The sequence below is a fragment of the Rhea americana genome, unplaced genomic scaffold (genome assembly GCF_003343005.1).
Source record: "Rhea americana isolate MKP2758 unplaced genomic scaffold, rheAme1 scaffold_105, whole genome shotgun sequence".
Taxonomy (NCBI): Eukaryota; Metazoa; Chordata; class Aves; order Rheiformes; family Rheidae; genus Rhea; species Rhea americana.
Genome location: NW_028185095.1, coordinates 1012056 through 1037055, shown reverse-complemented (window position 1 = coordinate 1037055; position 25000 = coordinate 1012056). Strand labels below are relative to the sequence as shown.

General features: G+C 39.8%; 1 protein-coding gene across 1 annotated transcript in view; it reads left to right on the top strand.

Moving 5' to 3' along the window:
* Positions 1–25000, top strand: part of ZEB2 (zinc finger E-box binding homeobox 2) — a 55584-nt gene that overhangs the window by 27754 nt on the left and 2830 nt on the right. Inside the window, exons 3-8 of the mRNA XM_085308961.1 lie at positions 1233–1304; positions 7503–7691; positions 8377–8591; positions 11054–11162; positions 12342–14314; positions 16374–16554. Coding sequence (XP_085165087.1) covers positions 1233–1304; positions 7503–7691; positions 8377–8591; positions 11054–11162; positions 12342–14314; positions 16374–16554 — 2739 coding nt within the window. The remainder of the gene's footprint in view (positions 1–1232; positions 1305–7502; positions 7692–8376; positions 8592–11053; positions 11163–12341; positions 14315–16373; positions 16555–25000) is intronic.

The following is a 25000-nucleotide window of genomic DNA, read 5'->3' as shown; positions in this document are numbered from 1 at the left end:
AGTCTATCACTGGATTGGCTAACCAGCATCCATCTTCCTGAATCATCATCGACTTATATTCATTTCTGGGAAATTCTTCTGCCCCCCCTCCCCCGGTTGTTTTTGGACCATTTCTGGGTGCCTTTCCACATTTTATTTCATACAAAATCAGTTAAAAAGAAGACTGAAGCAGATTCTTCACTTAAATCTCAAATAGGAAATTCTCTCACATTTGTTTAAAAAAAAAAAAAAGACAAGAGTATATGTTTGTGCATTTCTTCAGATCAGGAAAGAACAGCATCTAGGAAAAGATGGAAAAGCAGGAAATAAATATTATGTTTGATTATTTTTGGCCGTGAAAGTCATTTAGAGGGTTAAATCTTAACTACATTGCATGCATGAAAACCTGTTGCACACGCACTAAAAAATCAGCAGTCGGAAACCAAGTTTGACAGGCACTCCTAAGCAGACTGAAGCATCTATGAAAATAAGCCTTCTGTACAGCGATAAAGCAGTATCTTGCTTCTTATAAATGGTATTTTAACATATTCCAAATCCTCCAGTTTCACGGAAAGTAAACTGATCCATGATAAATATATAGTAGATAATTCTACACATACGTGCTCATTTGCATGTGAATTAACCCAATTTATGGTCGTAAAGGCAGACTTTGTCAGTGCACAGAGAGTGCACAGAAGACACAAACAAATTGTGCAGGCAGAGAGAACTGCCCACAGTTGAAAATTTGTTACATTTCTGCACCGCTTGATACTAACACATGCATCGCTTTAAATGAGGTTAAAATGATGATGGCAACTCAAGAGATCTATGAGATGATAGATAGAAATAGAGATATAAGATCTTCTTATATCTTTCTTTTGTATTTTGCTGTTTCTTCCAGGTATAGATCTTTCAGCATCTGCTGATTATTTTTTTTTTAATGTGAAAAAAAAATCCCTTTTTAACATGAGGCTGCTTATGAGATTTGATATTGGGAAAAGCCCTTCGTTTGCCCCGAACAAATAGTTTTGTTTTCCACCACTTGCTGTAATGTTTAAAGTAAATAAGTTCTTCTCCATGTAGCACTACTGAATTCATTCAATTCCCAGAACAAAGCCATTGTATAGGGGCCTACAACAGGCCTTTTTTCTTTTTCCTTTATAAGAATCTTCCCTGTTACTGCAATGTGCTCACTAGTTTTGTAAGTATTCAGTAATGTGCAAATGGTAAAAATGTGCCTGTTTATTTCACAGAAGAAATGAAGGAAGATTATGACACTATGGGGCCTGAAGCCACAATTCAGACCACTGGAAACAATGGTACAGGTAAGGTTTTGGCTTATATGAACATCACTTTTGTTCTGTATCATTTAGAATTAGCTGTGCATGAAGAAAAGAAGTGACAGAACAATTTCTTTCTTGTTTTCAGTTTAACAATTGGGAAATGTTTACATAATTCTCCTATTTTTATTTTTTTCACAATTTGATCGCAAAAAATTGATTCAGTGACTCTGCCTCCCCCCGCCCCAACCACCCTGTGATGTTTCAACCCCTAACTCGTTTTAACGGTGTCCTTCTAAGCTAATAGTTTTCAGCACTGTGAGATGTTTTCCCAGCAAGGGTGAATATCCTATAGTTTAAAGTAGCTGGACCAAGATACAGTAGTGTTTTAATGAGAGAGACTGTACAAAGAGGTTGGTAATGAGGATGGGGTGCACTTTTCTTGGCAACCCCAGATTCGCATGGTGCACAGAGTAAGCTACTTCAGAGACTGCAAACATCTTTTCAGAAAGACGCACATAAACCCCTTACATAGATACACAGACACACACACTTTAAATGCATATTTATGAGATTATTATGTTTCCAGCTAATCTTTTTCTTTTCCACTTTCCACACCTCTTTCTTTCCCCTCTTCTTAGAAATCAATACATTTTGTGGAATAAGAAAGGGGACAGAGATATTTAGCAGGCATCATCTCTGTGCCATCTCTTTTTTTCTCTAGCTGAGAAAAAAAAACAGCAAAAGGTTTCTGTTACTATTTTTTAATCCAAATGAATTCTGGGGTTTACGATGTTCTTTCCAAAGGCCATAAGACCCTTTTTGATCCTTAGCACAGCTGAATTCCATACATTACACAATGTTTATTTTGCATTTTGTTTGAGTTATGATTTGAGATGTTGCAGATAGTCCTTATCTACATTGTTAAAAGTAAATGTTTTCTAGAATAAGTACACTTTTATACATTCCATTATGATATTTAGTTCATAGGTAATAACCTCTAGAAATGTTACTGTAAAAGGTGATACCTAAGTATTGCAAGGATTTTATTACTCATAGTTTCCTAATGTTGGCAACGCCCCCACACAATCCCCAATCTGCGTATTAAATAACACAAGAAATTTACTTTTTAAATCTTGAGAGGGAAAATAATAGAAAAATAAAACTGTATCACTGCTTTTCCATATATTAATTATGCATGAAAGGAGAGTGGCACAGTGTCACAATTAATCATTACATATATACTTAATGATCTTACTATACAGAACTGCATACGTACAAATTTTAAAGATACTTTTTTTCCAACGGATGTTAATAATGTGACAAATTGTACTTAGCAATTGGAGAAATAGGACTTTAAAAGATGTCTGATTCAGAAAAAAAAATGATGGTTATCTGAATTACCATTACCAGAGCCTTGAGGTCCCCTATCAGGCTTGTGACTTCCTTTGCACATATTTTCCTTACCATAACAGGCCTTGACTCTCCCGTGCTTGCAATGTGGTCTGCTTGAGGGCGAAAACCTTGTGTCTTCTTAGCCCCTTCCTTCCAGTATCTGATGGACCCTTCTGCAAGTTTGCCTTTGGCCTTACARCATCAGTGCAGACTGGTGCAGACCATCTCAGCAAGCGCGGCCGCTAGCCCTCAGAAACAAGCCCTAGTCTTCGCCCACTCCAGGGGTGTGGTAGGTCCTGCCACTTCTGAAAACCAGTACAAACCGTACTTCTGGGGGAGAAGCTAAGGGTTCCTCTTACCTGACTGCGTGCATTGGAAACTCACATTTCAAAAACCACTGTAGAAGGTTTGCATTTAAAATGTAAAAGTTTCTCTGGGCATTACATCCACCAGGAGCAGRCATACCCCAAGTGTCTTTTGCAAAAGTCACCACCTCCTCTTTACTTACTGCAAATGGTTATTTGCTCCAATGGATGGCTTGCTTAAATAACCATTAAGAGTTGTCTGATACTCTCCTAGTGTTAATTCAAATCTTTAATCACTGAATTATTCAGAGCCATTTCTTGTAGCGGAGACTGATGTCTAGGTAGTTTGGGTAGAACATATTTCTACAATGGATGCAGTCTCCATAGTCTCTTAAGAGCAATGTCAGATTATTTAGTCATATTAAATCATTTGATAAATGAAATGTCTTTGCTAATCTCTTCACTGTGAGTGAAAGATGCCAGGTGACAGGAGCTGTAAAGTCCTTCACGCAGAGCACAGTTACAGTGGAGTAAGCAACAGTGAAAAAAATCCCCCACACTAGCCTGTTCAGATGCCTTGACCATTATTTGAGGAGAAAAGAGATGAGGTCAGTTTCAGAGATGTTTGAGTGCTTCATGATGATCTGGGGAGAAGTTCGAAGTGTTCTCCTTCAGACCTCCCATTGCAACAAGGTTTTGCCACTGTCTGCTGACTTAGTTCTCCTTAGTGCCTTGCCTCAGYTTTTCCCTGCAGGTAGTCATTAGTTCTCAGTGCAGGCAAAGCAGTGGAAGGCATTTAGGAACAGTATTTAACAAAATAGCCGAGGGCCCAGCGGCAGAAGGAGCAGATCAGCTACTCTGTCTTCAGCGAAGGCCATGTTGCAGTGAYGTTCTGGCATCAACAAGGGCCATCTGGGGCTTCTTACAGGCTAACGTGGGTACATCTGGATGGGCTGGCAAGGTCTCTCTTGTTTAGTACAACTTGTTCCCCTCCACTGACTCCTGAGCATGCTATCTCAACAACATGAGGTGCCCTCTGAAGTGGAGAACGCACTTTCAAACTCGGGTCATTCACATACAGCTAACCGCAAAGTTGCTGTGGGTGCACGCAACAATTGTGGCGTATTTTTAGTATCAAATCCATTGCAGCTTGTCCTTAGCAGAGAGAGAGAACTAAAACAAAAGTCCCTGTGATTGGATTATTCTGCTGTTGTTCAGAGTGGCCACTTCCTAGTGGTGCTTAAAAAATATGTTTTGTTGTCCATACATTAATCAACTGCATTTTTATAATGAGCTGTGGAAGCTTTAYAGAGAAAAAGCAAAAGTGACCATCAGAGTGAAAACTGTATTTCAGTCTTAGTCCTGCTAAATTAATTTGTAAATATTTCTGGGGATCTCTGAAATGATTACTTGGCAAAACGATGTTTTGTAGAAACTGTTTTTAAAATGTGAACAGATAAATGCCTACGGTTTATTTTATTTTACCTGGTTCTGTTATTACAACGGGGGTGTTTGCAGAAAGGAGATTAACAAATTCCCTGCAAACAAACAAACAAGCTTCCCTGGTTTAGATTGCTAACATCTGACAAGCTCTGAATAAGGATTTCTTAACATAATTTAAAGGGGGGGGGGAGGAAAAAAAAAACACCCCTTCAGGGGAGAGGAAAACAGAAGTAAAACTTGGCAGGTTCGAAGGATAGGCCGTTTTCAGACTGTAATCTGTGTGTACCAATGGGGGCCTCTCACTTCCTGGCTAATGAAGGCTGCGGTTTTATTAGCTTTGTTTGCGATTAAAAGCAGCTATCACCATCTCGCAGTAAGAGTTCCCACACAAAACGCATGGTCTCCCAAGCTCCTGGAGCCTCTCCCTCCCGTTATCATTAAAAGGTCCCAAATACCTCCGAAGATACTTTCCTTCCGTGCGTTTTATTTTTACGTGGCGCGACCCCATCAGCCTTTGGGGCTGAAAATGTTTCTACTCCCCAGGCTCCAATAATTAATTAAAGAAATACGTGGTTTGGTGAGGTCACCTGCCGCAGATCCTGCTACGGCGCRGCGCTCCGCTCCTGGAAGGGAGCGTCTGCGGGTGCGCGGTGTCGGCCCACGAGGACTCCGGGAACATGACTTTACGCATGGAAAACAAATTAGGGCCCAGGGCGGGGGGGGGGAGAGCAGGCCTTTCCCCCAGAAATCGAGTGAGAAACCTAATGATATTCAGGTGAGCCTTTTTAGTAACACTGGGTGAGCTTCAAGAGATGCATTTGCAGTAATGKAGCGGGTGAGAAGCCAGATCCACATGGTCACCTTTGGCTAGTTATGTTTATCTGTAATGTTGCAGCACCAGTTGTGTTGCTTCGCTTAAGGATSTGACAGCTTTTCCACTAAACCTCCTTGTTTTTAGGGGTCAAAATGTAGCCATAAATATTTGCTTTAGCTCCTGGATTGCATGTGGGCACACACAAGCTAAGTAATCCACAGAACTGAGACCCCCAAAGACAGCAGTCTCACAACAGGCCTTTGCAATGTGCTGGAGCAGCTCCTGAGCAGAGCACGAGGCGTGAAAGTCCTCACTGGGGTCCTGGTTTGCGGCTTAGCTCAGCCCTCGCCTGGTGGCTTGTCACAGTGCAAGTAAAAAGTGGGGTTTCCAAACAAAAGCGAGTGAAAAGTGGGATTTCGGACTAAAAACRTGACAGCAACGCTCTGTCCTGATCAAACAGGGTCAATGCCATAGCGCGGCAYGGGTAACACCAGCAGCCACCATTTTGTTGCGCCTCCCTCACAGCCACAAAATGGAGGTAAGGTGCCGGCTGGGGGCCCCGAGTGCGCTCYGCCACCCCGGGGCTGCTTGGGGCAGTGGCAGAGGTGAGAAGCTCTTCCTCATGCTGATGACAAACAAGAGCCAAGGAAGGAAAAATATTTTGGTTTACCGATTCCCTACAAAGCCGCCGCAATGGGGATAGGAGTTTCCGTCTCGAAGCGGGGGGTCTCGTGAGCTGTGCCGTTTGGTGACTGTCACTGAAATGCTGCTGAACGTTTGAGAAGTTGCTCTTTTTTGTATGAGAAATAGGGCATATTTGTCTCAGGCGGAGGATTTGGTTTTATCGGTTAAAAGGACAAGGTTTGCATAGCTGAATATCTACTTTTATCAATGCCAGCCAGATCAACCGTTCAGATCAGGCGCTTTCAGGCTTCCAGTTCTGCCACCTGCCACGTCAAAACGACGCCTCGTTTTGATTGCAAATATCGCCTTTCCTTTTTGTCGGAAACGCAGGCAGAGCTTTTACCTAATTCTAAGCATGAAAGAACTGGTTATTCCCTCATTCCCAGTGGCTAGAAACTGGTGAAATCTGGCAGGGCCTGATCTTCTGTCCTATTGCTGTAACTGCTTTGATTTCCCTGAAGCTCCTCCATGGAGCTCCCTGGTGTCAGTGAGAGCAGAATCACACCATTTAATATTTTACTTTTACATGAACTGTAGAAGAGTTTATAGCTTTGTCTCATTTTCTTATTTCACCTAAGGACAAATACATTAAAAATGTAATCAATCATAAGCCATTCTTTTCATTTATGGCCAGTTAAAAACAAGTATCTTAAATTAACTGTGTCTTCCAAATCTGCTTAAAAAAATCAGTGAAAGAAAATGATCTGTTGCTTCCTTTTCTGATATAGTTGTATTAACATTTGTCTATAGCATCTCAGAATTTAAAGATCTTTACTATATGCAGCATTCCTACAGGGAGGAGAAAAGTGTATTTTTAGTAACGGGATATTTTATGGTTGAGAATACAGTATGTCTCATGGACATTGCATGGACAATAAAAAGTCAGGTTTATGTTTAAGAAAAAGGAAGAAAACTCTCGTACAAACTGTAAAGTGGTTTTAGGCTCTGCATGTGAGTTATGGCCTAAAACATGTGGTACTATTTGTAAAAATCTATGAAGCAAGAAATTTTTTAAAACGATCTATTCCCCCGTTTTAAATTACCCATAGGTTATTGTTCCAGGGAGGAAAAAAAGGAAGATACTACAAATTTTAACAAGCAATATTTTGTTCTGGAACCACAGGACATCTTTCAGAGGTGGCTRTATTCTTAATACCTGCAGATACTGTCTCTGAGGTGGTAAATGTCTCAGAGGCAAAGCTCAGATGTGTAGGGTTTGGGACGGCCGAGTTTGGTYCTTTAAGGATGCTTTGTCCATCCCAAAAGCCACCGGCTCCTTGAGGAGCTCCTTGGAGGTTCATGTTCCATAGATGCAGCATCACCTGCACTACCAAGTCCTCATGAACTTCCCCTACCACCCCATAAAGTCCATATTTTTGTTAATTTAATTGCCCGGCCTTACTTCCATCCCAGTCAGTGGAAAGCCCACTTTAATTGACTTTAATAAGAACTGGAGTAAGACTAATGAGAGCAAGGATCTAGCTGCAGACTTGTAGCTGCAGAAYGAATGTCAGCTCTTCTCGCAAGCAGCAACATTAGCTGACCCAAGCTCTCGAGGAGGATGCACTCAAAACCCCTTCTTTTCCCCTTCTCTCATTTTAGTTAAGAATGCAAATTGCACGTCGGACTTTGAGGAATATTTTGCCAAAAGGAAACTGGAGGAAGGAGATGGGCATGCAGTCAGCATAGCAGAGTACCTACAGCGCAGTGACACAGCCATTATTTACCCAGAAGCCCCTGAGGAACTGTCTCGCCTTGGCACTCCAGAGGCCAATGGGCAAGAAGAAAATGGTGAGGCTGTAATTCATTTTTAGCCAGTATCCTGACCTCTTGCAGCTGTTGCAATTATAAATGCACTACATGCCTGGGTGTTTACCTTAAAAATTGAAGAACAGCTGCAGTGGCATGGAATTTCATGAGCAAAGTTTGGGACTGTAATTTTAGTGTATTGTGATTTTTAGTCAGCAAATTCGTATTATTTTGTGGATGAACTAAAGAGCTTAATTTAAAGCTTACTTTAAGCAGGAGAAATGCTGCCACTATAGTTCTATAGGTTTTGTAAGTATCAAGTTTTAATGCCAAAAATATAGGCTCGCTAACCCATCACTCTCTGATTCCTTGATAAATAATTGAAAAAGTATCCATAAGAACGATTTGGTCAATGGCGTAAGTAACACAATGAGCTAAAGCTGGAATGCAAATCATCAATTGATGGAGAAAAGTATTTCTTAGTTTTGAAGCTGCCAAAGTCCTCCGAAGGAGCAAGGTCTGTAATTAATTTCCTAGCGCAGTATGAAGCACTTCGCGCAAGTCTGCAGTGGGTGTGTACGGGGACTGGTGCGTTCTGCGGCCGGTTCGACGCGCGCGGCAGATTGCAGCGATTCCTGTCATACCATCCCGGGCAAGAAGCCCATTAGCTGCCATTGATTTCCTGACCTTTTGGCCTGCCTCTCTCTCCCCCGTCTCGGGGCTGCAGACCTGCCACCTGGAACTCCAGATGCCTTCGCCCAACTGCTGACCTGCCCCTATTGCGACCGGGGCTACAAGCGCCTGACGTCCCTCAAGGAGCACATCAAGTACCGCCACGAGAAGAATGAGGAGAACTTCTCGTGCCCTCTCTGTAGCTACACGTTTGCCTACCGCACCCAGCTCGAGCGGCATATGGTGACACACAAGCCAGGGACAGATCAGGTGGGGGGCTGGTTTTAAGTGATTTCTTTCTATAATAACCCCTTAGAGAAACGATATTGCTTTGATTGGCAATCATTATTAATTTTTCATGGCATTTTGAAGATGCAGATCTTTTAATGGTAATAGCTTTAATTGAGGTCTAAATGATTTTTTGATGGTCTCTTCTAATATGATTTAATAGTCTTATGTTCACGATCGAATGAGTGTGTTAATTTCTAATTTAGAAATTTTATTTGCACTTTAACTTGACTTTAGTTTCGTTTTTATGTTCCTCAAAAAGTGAATGAAACTGTAGCATTTTAATTATACATTATTAAACATCTCAGCAATTTTAATTCCATTTTTCACCTAGTTTTACTTTGCAGTTTTGCAAATAGGATCTCAAAGACATACTAAAAGATCTACTAATATTTTTTCATTACTTTTTGAATAACCTTTTCAATCACATAAAATTATGCGTGTTTGGTATGATCGTTTGTTAAATATAATTACACTTTTTTACAATAACACTTACTATAGTACATATAGGCTATCGTGTGTGATTATAGCACTAACATACGCACGYGTTGCAATTGTGGCATTGCTATAATTTTTATAGCCTGGCAACATATATCTAATAAATCAAAGCAATTTTTCTTCATTTGGTGCATGTAATATGGTATCACTGTTGCATTTAGGGAAATGCTGTGTATCTCAAACAGGTGACTGAGCTTTCTTAGTGCTCATAAACCAGATTGTCAAAAGAGCTGCATCACAAAACTCTCCATATACTATAAGAAAAACTATTTCTGACCTCGCTAGAGAATTACTTCTGAAAACCAGTGTTATGGAGGGTTGTAATGGAAACTTAAATGGCGTGTTTAAAACTTAAATAAATAGGTATGTACATTGTGTCAAATTATAAAGGCTTTATGCCATATTTATTTTTCTTAAATAACTGAAAATCATGATCAGCTGTATTTCTYTTGGTAGGTTTTTCTCAGCATAAGGTAAATTCAGTTAGGCAAACACACATCTTCTAATCACACGATTTTGCAATTAGCATTTTTAAGAGAACCGTATCTTCTTCTTGATCTTAAATCAACATAAATGATTCTGGAGCAGCATCTCATATTCTTTCCTTCTCTCGCTTTTCTGGTAGACAAACATATTTCCACATATGTATTTTTTTAAACCTGATCCACACTAAGATTTTTTTCTCCCTTCCTTTTGCGCCGTATCATTAAAAACACCAGGGAAAACCTCCCGATATTTACCCAACATAACCGCCTGAAATTCCACATGCGAGAGCGTGCTCGTGTTGGCGCATTATGAATGGTAGCTTTGGTGTTGAAAAGTCCCCTCATTTGCTCGTGGCATTTACAATTAGTAAATTAAAATGATTGTATCATATTAACAGTGGCACAACTAAAGTTTATAGTAGTCCTCGGAGGGCGATGGGGGGAGACAAAACAGCTGTTGCTGTTTGTTTATGCAACTCAGCAACATATGAGCACGGGTCCCTCAATGGCGCTCGGCGGGCCGGGCTCTGCTTGATCTTTGAAGGTTGCTGCTGTTTGAACAGCCCTCCCTGTGTCCCGTGCAACGCCATCTGTCTCGCCAGGAATGTGGGAAGACTCAGCACACCCTCGCAGTTGTCATACCGGCTCCGCGCTGCCTTTTTGTGTGCAGTCGGCTTTTGTGTCGGGGCCGCCCGAAACATGCTGACCTCCTACCTTGAGCGTCCAGGATGGCTGTATTATTATGATGAGGATGATGATATTTTTTTTCCTCCCCTCCCCTACAATTCACAGTCATGAGGCTTTTTGTACTTGCTCAAAAAGGTCAGCTGTGTTTGATTRTATCTTTATGCTGCTTTTAACTTATCCTTTCAGGCAACTTTCCTCTGGTTTTGTCCCTGTTGCTTAGAACAGCACTGGGGGAAAACAGTGAGAAAGGTAACTCAAGTCGTTCCTGCTGGTCTGATTTAAAAAAGAAAAAATCAGCAGCAGCTCATGCTGAAGACATAGTCTCTATTGTCTGATAATGAATTAAACCTGATATGAAACACCACTAACAACAATGTCTCGGTATTTTCTACTCACACAGTAAACAGAATTTTTAAGCAAGTGGAGTTCCACATGTTCAGAATCTACTAGCAATATTAAGGGCTACAAATCTTCTTATAAAACAGTTTCTCTCATTGTAAGATACCTTAAAGCAACACATTTATGATGAGAGACTTAGGAAATAATTCTAAAGCAAATATCGAATGCTCATGTGAAAGTACTTTCACATTCGTTTCGGTTTACTGCCAACATTTTGTTTTTTATTGCAACACTGATGAGACAAATGAATGTAGATGCAGACCTTTTGGTCTGCTTGATAAATTCAGAGCCACATTAATTTGTTTTTGTTTTTAAACTAGAAATTCTTGGTTTCTCTTGCATAAAATTCATGTCGGTATTATTTTTTTCTCCCAGCACCAAATGCTGACCCAAGGAGCAGGCAATCGCAAGTTCAAATGCACTGAGTGTGGCAAGGCCTTCAAATATAAACACCATCTGAAGGAACACCTGCGAATTCACAGTGGTGAGTAGCGGAGGTGCTGGTGTTCTCATTTGCATTTTGTTTAATTAGCTGAGTTTTAAAGACTGCTTAAAATTTACACAGTTCTGCTTCTAGCTTCTTGGAGATACTAAGGTATTTCGTAAATGATATCTGAGTCATCCTCATTTATCATGCTGTTAATACCATGGTCTTGCTGTAAGATTTTGAAATAGTAAAGCTTCTTACAAATAACATAGGTTGTTTGTGAGGCAGTTTGAATTCAGAACTGTTTGCTCATTTTTGTTTAGTCAGATCCTAAAGGGTGCATTGTATTTTTCATAACAAAAAGACCCCATAAATGAAACACAGCTTATATTCTCAGATAATGAGTAAGTGAAAAATGTCTTTTATTGAGTGAACGGTGTGTTTTTGTTCTGCTGCTTGATGCAACAGATCTGTAACAGCAAACCTTGATGTGGACACAAAATTCCACGGGTCTCTCTCTACAGGCAAAATCTTCCCCTGTGCAGACATGATGATTATAATAGGAGGACTCAATTTCCCATGCCATGCTTATTTTCAATAAACCTCAAATCTTTTCTGTTAAAAAAAAAAAAAAAAAAAAAAAAAAAAAATTGGACAGTCTGGATTTGACCTGGCTACTTTAGCCACAGGGTACTCACCTTTGACAGCAGTAGTCAGTTTGGAACCAGTTTCACACCTTGGCATTTACTGTGTTGCTGGGCTGCAGATGGTGGGTCCAGCTGACCTCAGGACTCCTAAAATGAAGACATGTGGCCTGTCTAGGAACAGTCATTGTTAAAATCTCTTCATTTACTTTCCCAAGTGCAGACAATAACAGAATCACCTACACTTGTGGCACTAATTTTTAAATCTGTAAAGCCATAAAAAAATCACAGTCTCTCCTTTATTAACACATTTAATGACATTAATGGCACTTTTACAGTGACACAGACACCTAAGAACTGTTCTGCTGGCACATGCACTGATGGCGCTAGTAGATGGAATCGCTCCCATTTGACCCAGAACTCAGGTTCACCAGTAGAAAGAGGAGGATGAAGCAGTAGCCATATTCACAGAGCTGATACTTTCCTCACTCTTAACCAGAGAGTTTGCAGATAATTAGTCTGATAATCAAATGCAATCACTTGCATCATAGCAACAATGATAATTAACATTTGGTTTTAATTATCATTTTAGGTGAAAAACCGTACGAGTGTCCAAACTGCAAGAAACGTTTCTCCCATTCTGGCTCCTACAGTTCGCACATCAGCAGCAAGAAGTGTATTGGTTTAATCTCTGTAAATGGCAGAATGAGAAACAATATCAAGACGGGTTCTTCTCCTAATTCTGTATCTTCCTCTCCTACTAATTCAGCCATTACACAGCTGAGAAACAAGCTGGAGAATGGCAAACCACTTAGTATGTCTGAACAAACAGGCTTACTGAAAATTAAAACAGAACCACTAGATTTCAATGAATATAAGGTTCTTATGGCCTCACATGGGTTTAGTGCAACTAGTCCTTTTATGAATGGTGGACTTGGAGCAACCAGCCCCTTAGGAGTTCACACTTCTGCTCAAAGTCCAATGCAGCACTTAGGTGTAGGGATGGAAGCACCACTACTTGGGTTTCCTGCAGTAGGCAGTAATTTAAGTGAGGTGCAGAAGGTCCTACAGATTGTGGACAACACGGTTTCCAGGCAGAAAATGGACTGCAAGGCTGAAGAGATCTCCAAGTTGAAGGTTTATCATATGAAGGATTCATGCTCTCAAGCAGAGGAACAAGGAGTTACCTCCCCCAATATTCCCCCTGTGGGTCTTCCAGTAGTAAGTCATAATGGTGCCACTAAAAGTATTATTGACTATACATTAGAGAAAGTCAATGAAGCCAAAGCTTGCCTCCAGAGCTTAACCACAGACTCAAGGAGGCAGCTCAATAACATTAAGAAAGAGAAGCTGCGAACCCTAATAGATCTGGTAACTGAAGATAAGATGATAGAGAACCATAATGTATCCACTCCATTTTCATGCCAGTTCTGTAAAGAAAGCTTTCCTGGTCCCATTCCGTTGCATCAGCATGAGCGTTACCTGTGTAAAATGAACGAAGAAATCAAGGCAGTCCTTCAGCCTCATGAGAACATGGTTCCCAACAAACCTGGAGTGTTTGTTGATAAGCAAACCCTCTTGCTGTCATCAGTACTTTCTGAGAAAGGAATGACTAGCCCCATCAACCCATACAAGGACCACATGTCTGTACTTAAAGCATATTATGCTATGAATATGGAACCCAACTCTGATGAACTACTGAAAATTTCCATTGCTGTTGGCCTTCCTCAGGAATTTGTGAAGGAATGGTTTGAACAAAGAAAAGTCTACCAATATTCAAGTTCCAGGTCACCATCACTGGAAAGGACCAGTGCCAAGGTGGCGCTGGCTGCCACCAACAACACTCCCACTAAAGACTCTTTGTCAGCCAGATCTCCAATAAAGCCTGTGGACTCTATAACTTCACCATCTATAGCTGAACTCCATAACAGTGTTACTAATTGTGATACTCCTCTCAGGCTAACAAAACCTCCTCATTTTACCAATATTAAACCAGTTGATAAATTGGACCACTCTAGGAGCAATACTCCTTCTCCTTTAAATCTTTCTTCCACATCTTCTAAAAACTCCCATAGTAGTTCTTACACTCCAAACAGTTTCTCTTCTGAGGAGCTTCAGGCTGAGCCTTTGGACTTGTCTTTACCAAAACAAATGAAGGAACCCAAAAGTATTATAGCCACAAAGAACAAAACAAAATCTAATAGTGTAAATTTAGAACACAACAGTATTTCTTCATCATCTGAAAACTCAGATGAGCCACTGAACTTGACTTTTATCAAGAAGGAGTTTTCTAATTCAAATAATCTGGATAAAAGCACTAACCCAGTATTTGGTATGAACCCATTTAGTGCCAAACCTTTATACACAACACTTCCACCACAAAGCGCATTTCCCCCAGCCACTTTTATGCCACCAGTCCAGACCAGTATTCCTGGGCTGCGACCATACCCAGGACTAGATCAGATGAGCTTCCTACCACATATGGCCTATACTTACCCAACTGGAGCAGCTACTTTTGCTGATATGCAGCAAAGGAGAAAGTACCAGCGGAAACAAGGATTTCAGGTAAAGTGTCATTGCAACCAATTTATTTTGAAAAGCTAGAATTTGGTATGTTGTGATGTGTCCTCTTACAGGAAAAAGAAAAGTTATATTAAACATTTTGACAGATTTAGCAGAATTTGTTTCAATCTGAACTTGTAAAAATGTAGTGGAGTAAGAAAAAAAAATGAAATTAGCTTAGGAGCACTTTTACTCACGTTCAGAATACCTTTGAACAAACATAGTGGTTATCGTTTTATTCTGTTAAGAGGTGAGTTGTTCTTTATTAGAACTATATCTAAATACATCCTTGAGAATCCCATCCTGCAGAAAAAGAAAATGAAAACTTTAGAGGAAAATAGTTCTCTGCAGGAAAATAGTTCTCTGCAAGGTTCCCCTCATGGTGAGCATAGCTACATTTCACCCCTGGGGAAAAAGGAAGTAGAGGAAAGCTCTTGGATTCACCCATGTATTTGGATGAAAAATCATAGACCTCTGAGCAGGGGCTTCGTAACAGTTCTAGCATGTTAAAGGTCCTCAGAGCTTCCTTTTCTATGGTTTTGGGGGGCTGCTCGCCTACTGCACGCAGGAAACTCTCTTCTTAAGAGTTCCGGAGGGCTTGACAAACATGGATGAGTTGCTTCACATCAGGCTGTCCTTCAACCCACCTGCTGCAGGTCTCAGACCACCAATCCTTCAATCCCTGCCAGTCATCTGGAAAAGCTGCTAAGAAATCCAGAGATTAGCAGAAATTATTTGGAGAGGTAGCAGCTAGGGGCCTTAATTACACACAAAGTCTTTCTATGGGCACATAATCTCAGTTGATACCTCTTCTTGCCTGGTCCCAGAGTCAATCTATGAACAGTAAAGGATTTCACCACTGACATGCCTGTAGCAAAGAGGTCTAGAGAAGTCACATGTTTTTATAGCTTTCTGCTGGGTATATTCAGATATAATATACAGAGTTTAGTTAAATGAGATTAACTGATTATAGATTAATAATTTTTCTTACATTTGTGCATGGTCCCCTATGTCCTATTACAGTCTATTAGTAATTTTACTGACTAGTAAATGTTTTATAGTTTCAAATGTGAAAATCAGGTATGGTTTTACACTCCAGGCTGTAATCCCTCTTTGCACAATAGGAACATAAATAGCACTGCACCTCCATAACAGCTGTTCCACCATTCCAATTTACAGTACATCTGCCCTCTTTGTAAATGTATTTAAGCCTATTTAATCTTCTCTAATATTAATTAGTGCAAACCTAGTCTAAGAAAACCGAACTGTGTGATAGCAAATGGAAATGTATGTTATCATGCAAGTTTGCACTCTCTTTGGATCAAAACAAAATAAATATCAAGAAATTTAATAATTTACTGATCCACATTCATTATTGCTTAATGCTGAAGGCTGTTTTAACATAGATAGAACATTGATAAAAAGTGTTATTAATATTCCCTATTTCAAATTACAAAATTAAATATAAAAATATAGCTTGAGGCCTTTAGTCGGAAGACATACATTTAAATGGATTGCATAATAATAACATTTGTACCTAAATATAAAATTCAATTAAAACCTTTCTACAGATACAGAATATATCCAAGTTTCAGTTTTTTGAAAGGAATGATCTCTTAGCTGTTGCTTACACTTATTCCTTAAAAAAAATATAAAACCTTTTATGGTCCATGAAGAGGGTCTCCTCTTTGCATTTTCTGCTTCTCAAAAATATTTACTGTCTGTATGATATATACTCTCTGTTTATGTGGATCATTGTTATTACAGAGTGTTCAGAGAGAGGAAATTTTTTAAGCTGGTTAAAGATTGAGGAGGACAAGGATCCTTATCAGTTCTACAGTTCCCATCAACTGTAATTATTATTGCCACAAATAGGCTCCCAAGCTAAAAGAGAGCAGTCATAGTTGTATATGTAATGATTTTATCTGGCAGAGAGCTGCAGTAGATATTGCTTTGACTTTTACTAAATAATTCCCTCCAAAAAAGGGCGGGGGGGGGTTGTGAAAAGGCAGAGGCTGCGGGAGGCACAGTGTTTTACATGCGCGGTGTGGTTACCTCGCAGGGAGAATTGCTTGATGGCACACCAGACTACATGTCAGGCCTCGATGACATGACAGACTCTGACTCCTGTCTGTCCCGAAAGAAGATCAAGAAGACAGAAAGTGGCATGTATGCGTGTGACTTATGTGACAAGACATTCCAGAAAAGCAGTTCCCTTCTGCGACACAAATATGAGCACACAGGTATGAATGTCTCATACATGGAGTTAAGGCTTTCGTTGCATGCTATATTCCACAATATTTAATGAGTGACTTTCAACAAGGAAGAAATAATGCATTTGCTTAGCTCAGTTCAACTTTTTTTCTTGTTTTTTTTTCTTTTTTTTTTTTGGTGGACTGTTGTATTGTTTATTTCTGTCTGGACAACTTTTGGCTCATGTAAAAAACCAAACCAAACAAACAAAAAAAACCTCCACAACCTTTGAAGTGAACCTTGCTAGGTACTGAGTGATCTTGTCTCATGCTGAATGCACTGGGAGTCATGACATTCAGCATCTCACAGGATGAGTCCTTATGCTCACATGTTTCAAATAAGGCAGGCACTGATACTGTGTTCATTTACCCAGAAGTAAAACTTGGTCATCACAAAGTCTGGCATGGGAGTGAGGAGTGACAGTGTATTTCTTGTTTCTTAGACATTATCTGACCCTGCACTGTTTAATCCGATAGAAAAACTTCCCCTGACGTTAGCAGTGTAAGAACTCACTCTCACTGAGCTATCTAAAAGTAAACAGATCACAGAGGTGGCTCTTGCAGTGATTTCACATGCCAGCAGTGGAGGCAGGTTGTCTTTTGCTTTTTCATTTTTCTGTTAATGCTTGAGGAAGTTTTTCTTTTTTCCCCAGCAGGAACTGATTTGGTCTAGTTAAAAAAAGCTTACCATAGCTTACTGCAGATTATCAATGTAAAGCAAATTTGGGGTTGAAAAAGACCCATCATACCACCTATGCTGGTCAGGGCTCTCAATGTAGACAGTGCTCCCTTTCCTGCAGGTAGCTGAGACAGCAATGAGCCCAGAGATGGAGAGCTTGCCAAAGGCGATACATCAACTCTGCCTGTTTCAGTTAGGGGGAAACAGGACTAGAGCTCCCCAAATAATAGAGATATCAAGTTAGACAAAGGCAATGTGAATTATCATGTGAATTACTGTGCAGCAGGACATAAACCAAACTCCAGCTTCCTAGAGTTAGAAAAAACTTACTCAGGAGGAAACTTTCCTTAACTTTGAAAGCTGAGTTCCACTTCAGGAAATGAAGCAAGTCACATCATTCTTCAGTCTCACCATGTGATGGTAAAAAAACTTACAGCTCTCTGTTAATACCTCTTCCAGGCTGCACATAACCATTTGGCATATCACGTATGAAAAATTTACAATTTAGAAGTGGACTGTGTCTTTAAAAAATTTCTCTACTTTTGTTATTTTTCCTTCTTACACTTTTCTTCCAAATTTTAAAGCTAATCCCACACAGGAAAATATAAAAGGAAGTTAAAGTACATGTGGGATTAGGTGAGAAAATYAAAAGCAACATTTTGGACTAGATCAGCTAGTTCATTGGTGGAATGTGCTTCCCACTACATTATTCAGATTGAATTGTTTATTCAGTAGAAGAAGCTTTGAAGGCTTTACATCCCTGCACCTTTCCTCTTCTGAATGATTTTATTACAGCCATCTGCAAACATTATGGCTTACTACACTACTACCGTAAAGCTCTTATGTTAGAACTGGCCTTCATATATATTGGGATCTGGACATATGGTTGAATCCCATAAAGTTGGTAGTCCATAAGGTCGACAGACATATGGTTGAAAGGCTGAAAATTTGACAAGCTGATATGTGTGCAACCACCTTGATTTGCAAAATAAACTGCATTTGTAAAAGCAAAAATATGTTCTGGTCTTTAAGTAGAGTGGGAACCTACTGCCTGGAAGAATACCACGCAGCTATGACGTATTAACTTTTCTCCCTCTTCTTTACTCTATCCCTTTTGGCTTTTCAGCTGCATGTCTGTCAATTTTACGGGATTCAGCCTTATGATCCAGAGCACATATATGGTGTCATATTTAATACAGTAGAACTTCAGTACATCATAAAGCTCTAGTGGCATTTAGAGACAGGAAGGATCATCTTGTGGCAAAAACACAGGCACTGAAGCTAAGAGATCTGTGTTCTTTTGTGCCTTGCCACAGACTTCCTGTGTGAATCTGAGCAAATCGCTTAATCTTTCCCTCACCTTCACCTATCTTTGATACAGGGAGAAATGATGCAAGTCTACATCGCTGGGATGTTGTAAATCATAATTCACGCACACTAAAATCCTCAGATCGACCTTGCTGTGTAAAGTATTATTAAAAAGTATTATTAAGAGTGCATTTGCTTTTATGGAACCTCCACTCATCATATTGTTGATAGAGGTGTTCAGGTGCACTGAAGACTTTGTTTGGCTAGCCTTGATAACTCATGCTCTGAACTTTGGGAGGCAGATGTATTAGGACTTTTGCTAATGATGTAGCATGAGTCTTAAAAGAAGTTCAAATTAACATGAKAGTTTTGGAAAAAGCTTGTAATTGCACTAATAATATATATGCAAAATTGCAGTCTGTGTTCAGTGCAAGGAACTGAATTGAACATAGTATTTATTATCTTCTTGATTTAGGGTAATTATTAGAGCAGGCCAAAATTTTCAGTCCACACTTTTGAAACTTTAAAAGTCAGGAAATTTTGTTACTAAGTATGATCCTGTTTTCTGGCTAGCTGATCATTATCTGTTCTTACTTCATTAAAAACGTATCTTAGGAGGAATTGGATCACTTGCTATCTGTCCTGGAGAAGCACGAGTGGTGGGTGCTGTCTTCATACTGATGACCTTTTTCCTATGTTAAAAACATTTTTTTTCCTGAACTTTGACCAATCAGTTAGATTTTTCTTTGTAACCACTTTTCGTGGTCCACACAACTACAACCAATGCCGGAATGAAAGTTAAAGAGACGGATAGAGAAGGTCATATTCTTACTTTGCAGTTCCTGAAGACTGACCCACAAAAAATCTTTGGAGCAAAAATAAACTTGGAATAGGAATTGTATATGAAAATAATAAATAATAATAATAATGAACTTAAATCGGAATGTTGCAGATAGTGTAGTGGAATTGAGCTACCCTGCTAGSGCAAGAAGATGAGTGGGAGTTGGCTGGTGTTCTGTGTTAGGCCATCAACTTTTGATATGACCATGTGGTTGTAGATTGAAGACCTCTCTGTGATTACCTCTGCATGCTGTGCCTGCTACAGCTTGAGCACAGTGGAAAATGGGGCTCAAATTCTATAATCCAGAATTTTTAGCTTGTGCAGGTATTAGCAGTATTCTTCTATAGATTCTCATTTCATGCAGAGAAGCAAAACATACTGCATTACTGCAATGAGTGAATTGCGTTGGTTCTGTGGTTGATTTGTAATTTGGAGTAGAGTCTAGTAGTTGCTGCAGGACTGATTTCTGCCAACTTCATTTCAGGATGTCATTTCATTTTAACAGGAGTTATGTGTCCGTTTTAGAGTTTGAGCTTCATGAGATTCTATGTCTACAAATCAGATGATGCAGTACTGTAATTAAGGTTTAGAGCATGCTAGGTGGTGTAGGTGATCAGTGCTCAAATTATTTTCCCGTGGAGAATTATGAACCCACTCGGGCTTTGGTCACATGATGAAATTAGATGAGCAGATACTGCTTCATTTCCATTTGTATCTGATCTCTGATTTCTACAAACTACATTGCACAAGCTTCAAGATACTTTCATTGCTAAGAATGGAAGAGGATGATGGTCTTTATGGCAAAGCATTGGTGCCATTTGGTAATCAAAAAATACTTGCATTGCAGATAAGCAGGGAAAGCTGTAGTGGGCAAATTGGCAGGAGAGCCAAGCAGAATGGAGCACCTAGAAAACACTGGGTCCAGAGTGCTTGATCATTAACTTGCCCTGTGCTATGAATGCTGTGCTGGGTGATTCAGAAGTAAGGTGAAGGTTAGCATCTGCTCTGCCCCCCTCTTGCCCCTGTCTGCTGCACCCCAGCAAATGCTTTATCATAGCTTCAGGAGAAAACTTGCAGTGTGCCCGCTCTACAACAAAAGCTGGAATCATTTTTTTTTCAAAATCCTACCTAGAAATTYTGGATCCTTTCATTGTTGTTCTAAATTACATCACATTCTGTTTTATTACTTGTGTGGGCTGTTGAGGGCCTCATAGCTGTACTAGTGCTTTCATCTTTTCCTTTTCCACTGTATATTTTGTTAAGACCTCTTTTTTTTATGCTGATGCAAGCACTGGTTTTATTTCCAGATTGATTCTGTAAACTAAATATTGTTCTTGACTCTGGTAGCAAATCAACTCTCTCTGGCTAGTATTTTGAATTCCCAGCTCAGAAGTTTTCTTTATTTAGAGCTTGATTCATAAAAAATTTACATGCTATTTAAAGGTTATTTTTTCTTGCTTTACTCTGATACAAGTTTAGAATTCCCCATTTTACACTCAAATAAAGAAAAAGGGATATATTCAGCACTTGTGAAATTTGTTCTGGAGACAAGGCCTTCTATTCAAAACAGAACAGGTGCAGCTTGAGCAATTATATATAAATTGCATTTATCTTGCACCTTTGACCGCTTCGCTGTGCTCTGGCCATTAATCCGTGTCCATTGGGACAACATCTAACATCCAAGCCCCCAAGCAGCTTCAAAGAACTGCCTTTAAAAAATAAAAACAAACTGTCACAAAAATGTTTCCTTCTTTCTTCCAAAGAGTGGTATTTCTCTTTGGCCCCCTCTCACAGAAAAAAAAAAAGACCCATTTGCCTCTGGCAAAGGATGGGTGATACTTAGTCTGGACCAGTGACAGCTTATGATCTGATCTCTTATGACTTGCAGAGTTGGCTATACGAGTTTTAARCCACTGAAAATGAGAAATGTGTAGTTTTTTTCAGCCAAACACTTTTAGTCCAGGAAGTTTGAGAGATACATGCTGTTAGAGAATTTTTTTTAACCGAAGTGYGATTTTAGAGACTTTGAAAATAGATTAGTTATAATTTCCCCTCTATAAAGTGAGCAAAGTCCCTGTGGAGCCTCTTTTTGCAGATGGTGGAATACAAAGAAGTACAAATATTTCCTTTAAATATTTGAGAGACGTTTATCATCTAGTTTCACTGTAAAATGTGTCATATACATCAGGCATCCGCCTGATGACACACAGCGGTACAAATGTTTCATGAGCGCTCATTCAAGTTGCCTTGCATAACTCACTATTAGCATCATCGGCCGTGACCAGCGTGGTGAGGTCATCTCAGATGAGACTAGGTAAAACCTTCAGGGTGAGAGTTCTAAAGCTGCTTCCTCTTGATCCAGTTCTACYCCACTGATCTTACGACACTGGATGACAACGCTCTTGTACATAATATTATGTGTTATCTAAATAGTTGACAAGCAAAGAAGCAGAAACTAGCAATAATTGTAGAGTTCTCTCCATCCCTAGTGAAAAACACCTTCCTTCAGTTTTATTTTATGGCCTACTAATGCATTGTTGTCATTACGCACTTCTTTTAAATGGATGAAATACGGAGTTTTGCACACAGGAAAAAAGTTTTTCTGCAAATGTTCAGAAACCTGATATGTTTAAAAACATATTTCAATTACTGTTGTAACAGCTGCATGCTATGCACTGCTAAGGTTGTGTGGTGTCTGAACAAAGAACTTTGCTCAAGCTGTCATGTTCATTCAGATCACAAATGCACATTTGGGAAGTCCTTTGTATGGATGTAAGTGATAGACCAAATAGGTCTGATACAGTCTTTTTCATAATAAAATAAATTAATGTGAAAATATTAGTATTATTTATAAAATATGATGCTGCCTCTGTGCTGCTGGAGTGAGGCCCCAGGTAGCAGGAGCGGGAAGGTACAATGTTTAAGGAACTGCTTGTATAAAGGAAGAGGAAAAGCAGGCAAAGATTGAGGGGCTGGCATGTSACCTAGTCCCTGGGGAAAGGTAGACGGAGGCAAGGGGCTGGCCAAGAAGCAGTCAAGATGATTGACTTCTGTTTGAGGAAGGCAAAAGTATTGGGCAACTAGATCAACCACAACTTGAAGAAGAGAGAAATTTGGGGTGAGAAAGAAGGGTGTAGTATACATGAAAAGAATTAGGAAATTTGAAAGAAAGAAGAAGGAGCATTGTGGAGAAGTGGAACAAGGCAAGACTTGAGCTTCTAGATCATAGGGAAAAGTAAGTCAGAGGGAGGAACTGAGACAGCGTGGGTGGAAGTTCAGTGAGGAGAAGGACATAAAAAAAGGTGCAGAGGAAAAGCAGAAGGTCTATGAGGAACAAAAGAGGAACAAAATTAGCAACTATTGAGATAGTTGCAGCACTAGCAAAAGGACTGTAACATGTTGATCTGAGTGGGCTCAAGATGACAGTTGAGAAGAGGCAGGAATGTAGACAGGCATATTTGGTGCATGCAGCTGGGCTACTGGCAACATTCAGAAAGTTCCCACCTCGCCTGCGAGGGCTTCTCTTCTATCAGGGTTGAAGTAGCCAACWCCATCATGATGTATAAGATAAATTGCCTTTATGCACCTCACTGAGGTGCTTTCAAAATTACTTTGGGATTTTTGAGCTAATCTGAATAACTCACTTGATTGTGCTAAAATCTCTTGAGCTAAAATTGTGTGATTACCACCCTCATGATGAAGTTGTGTTCAGAATAAGRAGACAGGACAGCATGCTCCTAGCTTTGGATCCAATTCAAACCCTGGGTCAAAACTGGAAATTCAGAGCCAATATACCTGCACAGCTCAAAGGCTTTGATTCCAGAGGATATTTTTGTTGTTGATTTTTTTYCCCCCCTAACTTGAAACATATTTAGGAAGCAGATCATAAAAGCAACACTGCAATAATTCAATATACTGAGCTTGAATGTTAAACTTTACAGTAAAGGGAAAAAAAAGGAAAAAAAAGGGAATCCAGTATGTGTGCAAACTTAGGAAACTTTCATACAAAGAAATGTAGTTTAAGTGTGAATTTCTAAGCATCCACAAATTTCCCTTACACTTARGTTATTTTATCTGTGATCTTTCCTGTATTCCCTTCCTGCCTGATCTCCCCTTCATTTTATAACATTCAATTTTTTACTTCCTTGAGCATTTGTTGATCACACCTTATTAAATGTGGACTTTCACAGTGAAACTCAAGGGTAGCTGTGACTAGATTGGGCAAGAAATTAGCATATTCCCTGGTATCCGTTCTTAGCAAATTTGTTGCAGAARTGGACTTTTTCTCTGCTTGACTTTCTCTGCTCTTGTGTACTGGCAGTGACTGTGAAAGAAAAGCAAGCAGATCAGAGTTATAAAGGAACAGCTTGAGTTTTCCTGGAAGTTGAGATCTTTCAGAGTTCTTAAAACATGTTGCTGCTTCCTGCTGGATTTCCGTCCGCGCTGGTGCTGCCAGYGATGGGAGCCCGCCTGGCTGGCCTCTTACCTCTCTGCTGGAATTTTCTTGCTTACCCTCCATTGTGCTTCACTGATCACCCCTCCACATATGTGGTTTAAAAGACATTCTCATGGCCAAGCTGCTAGTCATTATTCTTGTTGTTGTGTCTCTTTCCCAGTGCTTGCATCTTTAAGAATTAGTGAAATGCCACACTTTCACGAYTGACAGGGTGGGAGGGCTCTTGCGAAAAGTTTATTCCTGTTCTGGTCACATGCCACATCATTAACTCAATTTGAGAAATACAGCCAGGGAATCAGTCCATTTCACCRATAAGTTTCTAATGATCTGCTCTGACAATAAAACATGCAAAGCAGGGCTCTGTGWTTCAGACATTGAATAGCAACATTTTAATACAAGTGAAAATAGTATAAAATAATGACTAATTGGCATTGTGTTTGCTCGCATAGTTGCACAACTCTGGAGTGTTCCGCTGAATGACACTAGGCTTATAATTTGACATTTTGAAAATAAAAATCTGGCTGAACATACTAATGTTTGGTTTTATTTTTGCCTTCTGAAATCTAAGTTTGGTGATTGGTCTTCACTAATTCCAATCTTTGCACCATATGTTATGTCTGGATATCTCACGGTTGCATCATGCTTTGCTGAGTTTTGTCGTGTGGCATCATGCTGACAAGTATTTTTTGTCAGCTCTATTTTGGAATTAAGCTTTCAGTATGGCAGTTCTGGAAGGTGTTGAAGGCATTCCTGTGCTATTTGTGGCCTGGGATCAACCAGATGTGTTTAGGCTTGGCACTGGTTTTGAGTTTCAAACATTGGTTAGAAACTGCCTGAAATGCCAAAGGAAATACTGTTTTCTGCAGCTTAACACTACTTCGGCACTCAGTGAGTGGCTGACAACATTTTATTTAGAAACCCTTATGCTCCTGTGGCAGATGTATATATTTGTATTTGCTCACAGGGGAAAAAAATTTTGCAGTCCTTGAGGTGAGTGGAAGGGGGCTTTTTTCCGCCTATGTGAGAGCTTGGGGACTGGGCTTAAATTTGTCACAGTTGGCTGCTGTGGGCCTAAACCTGTTCCTCCTGTCAACTGCAAATTTCTTACTGACTCAAAGAGCACAAAGCTCTCTGCCTTATTGTCACTACAAGT